Source organism: Bos mutus, chromosome 2 (genome assembly GCF_027580195.1).
Source record: "Bos mutus isolate GX-2022 chromosome 2, NWIPB_WYAK_1.1, whole genome shotgun sequence".
Classification (NCBI taxonomy): Eukaryota; Metazoa; Chordata; class Mammalia; order Artiodactyla; family Bovidae; genus Bos; species Bos mutus.
In genome coordinates, this window is record NC_091618.1 from 16,517,478 (window position 1) to 16,526,009 (window position 8,532).

The 8,532-nt window shown below is 52.8% G+C and overlaps 1 protein-coding gene across 1 annotated transcript; it reads right to left on the minus strand.

The window, feature by feature from the left end:
- Positions 1-3,017: 3,017 nt before the first annotated feature.
- Positions 3,018-4,073, minus strand: TEX44 (testis expressed 44). Its single transcript, XM_005887039.3, has one exon. The coding sequence runs from the start codon at positions 4,071-4,073 to the stop codon at positions 3,018-3,020; it is 1,056 nt and encodes a 351-aa protein (XP_005887101.1).
- Positions 4,074-8,532: the final 4,459 nt, after the last annotated feature.

Genomic DNA, 8,532 nt, shown 5'->3' on the forward strand with positions numbered 1-8,532 from the left:
TTGCTGCTGCTGCTGCTAAGTCCCTTCAGTCGTGTCCGACTCTGTGTGACACCATAGACAGCAGCCCACCAGGCTCCCCTGTCCCTGGGATTCTCCAGGCAAGAACACTGGAGTGGGTTGCCATTTCCTTCTCCAATGCATGAAAGTGAAAAGTGAAAGGGAAGTCGCTCAGTCGTGCCCGACTCTTAGCGACCCCATGGACTGCAGCCTACCAGGCTCCTCTGTCCATGGGATCCTCCAGGCAAGAACACTGGAGTGGGTTGCCATTTCCTTCTCCAATGCATGAAAGTGAAAAGTGAAAGGGAAGTCGCTCAGTCGTGCCCGACTCTTAGCGACCCCATGGACTGCAGCCTACCAGGCTCCTCTGTCCATGGGATTTTCCAGGCAAGAGTACTGGAGTGGGGTGCCATTGCCTTCGCTGTTTTAAAAATATTTGTTGAAAGCATTTGGGGTCCACCTGGCAGTTCTGTCTCCTCTGCTCTAGACTCTGGGCAGGTCGAGCTGCTGGGCCACCCTCCTCACTGAGCACCCACCATGCCTGCCTCTACTTTTGTCGTCCTTGCCTCTGTTGGGGACACATCCTTCTTCTCTTTAGGCCTGCCTCAGAGGGCCCCTGATCCTGGAATCTGAACTGACAACCCCCCTCCTCTGGATTCCTTGCTTTCACTCCATAGGGGCAGCTCACCTTCAGAAAGTGGTAGCTCCTTGAGGGAAGGGGTAGACACACCTGGTTTTATGCCCTTGGGGCCTGGCATCAGACTTATTCACAGGAAGCATGTGCTGGGGAGGGGTTGTAAGTGCACGCCTCTGGGGGTCAGGCCAGTGACGTCAGTCCTGATGTAAGGCAGGTGGTTCCCTCTAAAGTGGGCAGCTCGGCTGCAGGTTGCCCAGAAGAAAGACGGCCCCTAGGTTTCTCAAGAGAAGCAGAAGTCCATTAATAAGTATTTATTTATTTGGCTGCACCAGGCTTTAGCCATGGCACACAGGATCTTCAATCCTTGGTGCAGTATGCAAACTCTTAGTTGTGGCATGTGGGATCCAGTTCCCTGACTGGGGATCGAACCTGGGCCCCCTACATGGGGGAAGTGGATTCTCAGCCACTGGACCACCAGGGACGTCCTCAGTTTTTATTTAAAATCTCTTGGCTTGGACTTCCCTAGTGGGGCAGTGGATAAGAAATCCACCTGCCAGTGCAGGGGACTCGGGTTCGATTCCTGGTCTTGGAAGATTCCGTATGCCTCAGGGCAACTAAGCCCGAGCACCACAATCACTGAGCCGGTGCTCTAGAGCCCTCAAGTCACATCTACTGAATCTGTGCAACACAATTGCTGAAGCCTGGGTGCCGGAGAGCCGGTGCTTCACAACAACAGAAGCCACTGCAGTGAGAAACCGTCCCACCACAATGACGAGTAGCCCCCGCTTGCCACAACCAGAGAAAACCCGAGTGAAGGAATGAAGACCAGCGCAGCGGAAAATAAAATAAATTAAAAAGAAAAAAGAACTACTGTGAAGGGCAAACAATCCATCAGTGGGCTGGTTCCTGCCAAGGTTGTCTCCCATTTGGAGACTCTGCTGGGAATGAAGGGTGGGTGAATGAAGGACTCCATGGCCAGGGCTGTAGGGAAGGTGTGTGGGTTGTGACCCATGTAAGGCGCCCAGCCAAGGGCGAGAGTCGGGGCTGATGTCCAGCCAGATCACTCACCAAGTCACGTGGCCAGGTTGGCACTGTGTCCAGCCAGAGGGTGGTCTGGTGGCCTTCCAAAGTAGGTGGCTCCCTTGTCAAGGTGGACAGAATCACAGACAAGGGTCAAAACCACGTCAAGAGACCTGGGTCTAAGGTGACCAACTTATCCTGGTTTGCCTGGGATTTCCTTGGTTTTAAATCTGAAAGTCTCACATCCCAGGAACCCCAGGCAAAGCAGGGTGGTTGGCCACCCTACCAGGATCCTTCTTCCCACTGTGTCCACCGTCTGCTGGAGGATAATTGTGGCAGCTGACACATGTGAACTCATTAAGTGCCAGACATCATGTGTTAGGACCTGCGTTGTTCTCCTTATGTCTTAGAATATCTTCATGGTATGGGTTTGCTGTTGGTTCTATGGAAGAGAATTGGAGGTTCAGGAGGGTGAACGGATTGGCCCACAGCCAGTAAGGGTGCTGGGATTTGAACCCACATTGGTCTTGCTCTGAGTTCTCAACCCCACTACCAGAGAGCCCGGCAAGCTGGCCTGAGCCTGCTAATCCAGGAAGCCCCAGAGAAGGGCCAGGTCTCACTTCCTCAGAAATGCACTTACCTGGTTAGAGGTCCAGACCAGATCAATTTTTGCAGTGGTAAAGAATCCGTCTGCCAGTGCAGGAGACCCAGGAGATGCGGGTGCCATCCCTGGGTTGGGAAGATCCCCTGGAGGAGGAAATGGCAACCCACCCCAGTATTGTCGCCTGGAAAATTCCATGGGCAGAGGAGCCTGGCAGGCTACAGTCCATGGGGTCGCAAAGAGTCAGACATGACTGAGCGACAGCGCCCACAGCTCCCCACACCTGGCCTCCCAGGCTTGCCCAGGCCCTTCTCTTTCTCTTTAATTTTAATTTTTAAAATTGTATTGGCAATGCCACGTGGCATGCAGGATCTTAGTTTCCAGGCTGGGGATTGAACCTGTGCCCCCTGCACTGGAAGGCTCAGAGTCTTAGCCACTGGGCCACTCGGGAAGTCCCAAGGCAGGTCTCTTTCCGCACTTTGGCTCCCAGCTCCTGAGTGGGACAAGCTAAGAAGCCCTCAGAAGGGCACTTTTCCATTTCCAGAACACCCTAGCCCCCTCCTGTCCCTCCACCCTGTGCCCACTGCACAGACAAGGGAGGAGGCCGGCGCTTGGAAAATAAACGCTGGCCAGTGATTTATTGCCCAGTGTGGGGAGAGCTGTCCAGAGCAGGGGTGGGCGAGACAGCAGGGCAGGAGTGTCCCTGGGGTCTTGGGAAGCTGCCGAACATGGGGTCCAGTCCCAGTAGGGGCTGGCGTGGGCCTAGTGTGGGGTGAGATGGCTGGTCAGGTAGTACATGGCCGAATGGATGCCCTCGATGGTCCTCTGCTCCACTGATTCCAGCACGTGGGTGACAGAGCGCAGGGCCAATCTGGTCCTCACCACCAGCCTGGAGGACAGGGCAGAGCTGGCTCTCCCCAGGATGCTGGAGACGGAGCGCAGGCTAGGCCCTGGGCTGTACAACAGGTCTGACACAGAGCCACGGCCGGTGGCCAGGAAGCCTGTGGCCAGGCCCATGGTGGCATCGGACCACACCAGGATATCTGCCAGGGAGCTGATGGACCCCTCGCCCCCGCCCAGCAAGCTGGTCATGGAGCGCATGTAGCTGTTCTCCTCGCCAGCAGTGGAGTCCAGGGGACCCGTCCCTGGGGCCGATGCTCCGGGGCCTGGCGAGGCAGGGGCTGACAGCGAAGCATCATGGTCAGGGTTCAAGGCTTCGGGACCCTCTGGCTTCTCCTCAACAGTTTCAGGGGTGTCAGCAGTCCCAGGGTCAAGCTGGTCCTTGGGGTCTGCGGTGCTCACGATGGGCTGAGCCTCCACATTTTGGGGGGACTGTGCCTCGGCACTTGGGGTGGCTGTTGCTGGCTCCTGCTCTCTGTCCGGGGTGGCCACTGCTTGTGGCGTTGCTTCCTCAACCAGGGAGTTAACTTGGAAAATCTGAGGATTCTGAGTCCCGCTGGAATCTTGCAGCAGCCCTTTCTGCACTAGGTTCTGGAAGCCCAGGGAATTTTTTAGGGCACCTGGGGCCGGGTCAGCAGGCAGGGCTGTGGCCTCCCTGGGCTCCTGGGCCTGCCCCTCGGCAGCTTCATGCTTATCTGCATCCCCGGACTCTGACGTGGTCCCCGAGGTGGCTGGTTCAATGGAGGCCTGATCTACATCCTGCCGTTCGGCTGATGTTACAGCATCAAGAGACACCAGGTCATCTGCGAGGAGGGGGACCTGACTTTGGGACCCCACTGCTGGGATGTCTGTAGACCTGCTGTCCCCATCTGAAGGGGTGCTGGTGGCTCTGGCCTCTCCCGAGGGCACGGTGGTCATCTAGGCCCTTTGTTACTTGTGCTGGTTGAGAGAGTGGCCATGGCCCTGCTGGGCTGAGCTCCCCAGATGGTGAGGTCACAGGGGACTGTCGAAGCTGGCGATGTCACAGGTACTTGCAGAGCAAGGGTCCTGTGCCTCTGGAGTGGCTGCCCTAGTGGGCTGAGTCTGTGGGGCTGTTTGTAGCCATGTTTGCAGATGTCTAAGGAGACTCAGGCAAGTGTCTTAGCAAAGCAGGAAGGTTGTATACAGGGGCAGGTGCCCACCAGGAATCAGGATCCTGTGGCTCTCATGAAAGGGTGGGATGCAGATGTCAATTTGTGATAAATGTCATAAGGGACCCCTCCCAGCACCTCTCTGCCCACACTGGTGACTCACTTGGCCAGTTCTTCTGCAGAGGCTCAGTTTTGCAGCAGTGGTGAGTCGGCACAAGGGAAGGGGAGGGGCTTGGGCAGCTCCCAGCCCTGACTGTCCGTCCTGGTTGTGGGGAGCTACAGACTTAAGGTTTGTGTCTCACCACAAAGTGTGTATGGTTGAAAGCTATAGTACTTGGAGGTGGAGACTTTGGGAACTGATTGGGTCATGAGGGTGGAGGCTTCATGACTGGGATTAGTGCCCTTATAAAAGGGACCACACAGACTCCCTGGCCCCCTTCTCCATGTGAAATGCAGCTAGAAAACAGCTATCTATGAACCAGGAAGCAGGCTTCACTGGACACTGAATCTGCAGCCCAAATGTGCTAATACAGGGGTTAACCCTGTGATGTGGAATAAACAATCTCCATTTTCTCCCTGCTTAGCTAGGCTGAGAGGGCAGAGAATAACAAAGGATCTGTAAACCCTCGAGTGTTCTCTGGAAATGTGTGGACCCAGATAAACCTATTCGAGCTTGTGCTCTTCATTAAGAAGGTGGCTGGAGTGAAGGTTCCAATCTGTTGTGTCTTGCTTCCCCTGGGGTTATCAGCTAATATTTAGTGACTGCTTATCATAAGCAGATATGTGACTTCCCTGGTGGCTCAGATGGTAAAGCGTCTGACTACAATGCAGGAAACCCAGGTTCGATCCCTGGGTTGGGAAGATCCTCTGGAGAAGGAAATGGCACCCCACTCCAGTACTCTTGCCTGGAAAATTCCATGGACGGAGGAGCATGGTAGGCTACAGTCCATGGGGTCGCAAAGAGTTGGACACGACTGAGTGACTTCACTTTCACTTTTATCCTGGAGAGAAGAAGGAGCTAAACATCTAATCCTTCCAACTACCCTGTCACCTCTAGGTAAGTGCCATCCATTATTATACCCATTCTATACAGGGGGAAGCTAAGGCTCAGAGGAAATAAGTGACTTATTCAAAGGCACATATCAATAAGCACTGAATCTGTGATTTGAACCCTGTCTGGTTTCAGAAGTCAAGTTCTCCAGCACTATTTTATACCCAGAAGAGATATTAAAATATTGAATGATCAGCATGGTAAGGATACTAGCTAATGCAGAGAAAGGCCTACCATAATCCAGCCACATCAGTAGGTAACAGTTGCTGTCACTTCTCCCAGCACCAGGCTCAAAAGTATTTCTTCTCCCCATGAATGCTCTGCGGCCATCTGAGAGGTCACAGGGCAAACCCAAGTTTTTTGCGGGTGAGATAACCTTATACTTTGTGAAGGAATGATTGAGAAGACTGGTAGTTGCTCACAAAAGCCTGAAGTCTAAGGGAAAGTTTCTGCACAGACAGAGTTCAGCGATGCCTTCAAGATTCGGCCTTCTCTCTCTCCTTCTCTCGGTTTCCCCTTTCTCACTGATGGCTAGATTTTTGGGAAGATTCCTCTGGCTGCAGGTTGCTAGCGCCTTCAGGCTAGTGCAGACATCCTGGTCCTTGGTAATTAACAGCAAACATCAGGCCCTGAGTACCATGGGCCTTCTATGAAGGAGTCAACACAGCCTGGGGACCAAACCCTGGTTGGTCAGGCCTGGAACGGGGCTTGGGGTCAGCCCCCCTGAAACACAAGGCCTGTAAGTGGAAATCAGGTTGGCCCCCAGAGGAAATGGGGTGCCATTACCAAAATAAGGCAAAATAGATGCTGGTCAAGAAACAGAAAAGATCCACTCTTTGGTGATTATAATAGACATCTAAAGAAAGTCTATTTATTGGGGAAAAGCCTGGCAGGTAATGAAGCAAAATGTTCAGAAGAGACTCTGATTATTGTGACAAAATCAGAAAATACATATAAGCAAAAACAGGTAAATGGCAATAAAAATAAAAATACCCTAAGCAATATGGTAGACTGAGTGGGAAGCCTGTTACACCAGCACACTCACACAAATATCATACAGGGTTAGTATCTATACTGTAGGAACTTCCCAGATGGTCTAGTGGATAAGACTCAGTGATCCCAATGCAGGGGCCTGGGTTCGATCCCTGGTCGGAGAACTAGATTGCACATGCCACAACCAAGAGTTCACCTGCCACAGCTAAAGACTCCACATGCGGCATCTAAGAGATGACACACCCGAATAAGGAAGTCAAGGAAGGCCTGGAGACCCCCAGCAGCTGGAAGAGGCAAGGAGGGCCTTCCCGGAGCCTTGAGAGGGAGCGTGGCCCTGTTGACAGCTTGACTTTGGACTCGGGTCTCCAGAACCGTGAGAGAATGACTCTGTGTTGTTGTCAGACACCCAGTCTGTGGTTATTTGCCTCGGCAGCCGTGGGAAACTAAGATAGCCTCTCACGGTGATGGTGATGTCCAGTTGTTATCACTCTCAGCACGTGCTCAGACACCATGTACTTGTCCTCCAACGATGTCTCGTGGTTAAGTATTGTTACCACTTTGTACAGATGGGGAGACTGCAGCTCAGGTAGAGGAAGACCTGGGTACAAGCCAGGCTGTCTGGTTTGAGCCCACACTCTTCACCCCTGCACGATCAGGCCAACTGACATTTAGCAGCCAGCACCCCTTTGGAGCAGGTCAGAACTTTGTTTCCACAAACCTGTGTGATCATTTCTGGGGCAACCCTCCTCCCCCTCCCCCGCCCCACCAGCCCTGTTGCCCCAGTACCTGATGTTTCTACAGCTTTTCTACACCTGCTGTGATCGGTGCCTTTGCCATGGGCACTGCTCGGTGCTGCCACCTTGAGGTGGCCACTGGGATGGGGCCACTCCCCAGCCTTCCACCGCGGTTCCTGCAAGTGTGGGCCTGCAGTTCTTGTCTGCAAGAATCCCCTGGGGTCCTGTCCATGACGAGGGGGGTGCCCATGGCCCCCACTTGCCCGTGAGACCACCTTGGGGCCTGAGTCTTTGATGGGTGCTCCATCGTAGCTCTCGCTCCCAGGGCAGCCACCCAGAACCCCAGTGTTCTAAGGGGAAACTGCAGTTTTTGCCCCTTGCCAGGACTCCCACTTCCTGCGTGTTCGAGACACTTAAGGAGTCGGAGCTCCAACCATTAGCAGGTGGTGTGGGAATTCCACTTAGAACCTACACTGGATTTGTTTGGGAGAAGCAGGTTAATAGGCCCCATGGGATAGGGGCTGAGACCCCAAAGGCATTCATTCTCAAATGACAAAGGACGTCACCCTGCTTTCTAAGAAGGTGAACGTGGTTATCTGGAGAGGTGAGGCTTTGTTTGGAAAGAGCTGGGTTTGGGCTGGGAGCCCTACAGCCAGGCTGTTCTGTGGGAGAGAAGGGGTGAGGGCTTTGAAGTTCCTTGGCTGCACCAAGAAGGGGAGAAAGGTCAGGCCTCTCTGGGGGTGGAGCAGGTGAGGCTTGGGGAGAACAGAAACATCTAGAGGGAATTTTTAAATTGTTTGTGTTGAGGTCTCCAAGGTAAACCCCTTACCTCCACAACATCAGAAATCGGGCCTTGTTTGCCAGTGCTTTTGTGTGAGTGCTGGTGGCCAGAGACGTGCAGGCCCCAAGGAGCAGGAGGGTAGGGTTTTCTCCTGTAGGTTGGCACAGAGCAGACTGCCCTGGGGACACAGAACAGGGACAGTGGAGCGCTGAGCTACAAAATGGTGCTGGGACAATCAGTTAAGTATTGGAAAAACAGTGGGTTAGTTTCTTACTCTCACTTGGAGATGAAAACTACAAAGAGAGAGAGTGAGAGGTCATAAGTAAACTGCAAATACTTGATTTGGGGAAGACGTACTTTCTAAATATAGAAGCCAGTAAAGAAATTCCAAGGTGGGGGAAATCAGTCTAAAAATAGGTCAAGGACTTCCCTGGTGATCCAGTGGTCTAAGACTCTGTGCTGCCAATGCAGGGTGCTCGGGTTTGACCCCTGGTCAGGGAACTAGATCCCACATGCCTCAACTAAGACCTGGCACAGCCAAATAAATAAATAAATATTCCTGAAAAATAAAAACATGTCAAAAAGTAATCTAAAAAAATTTTTAAGTACAAGCCACAAACAAAAAATATTTGCTACAAATACCCTAACAGGGTTAATATCTATACTGTATAAAAATCCCAGATTGAAA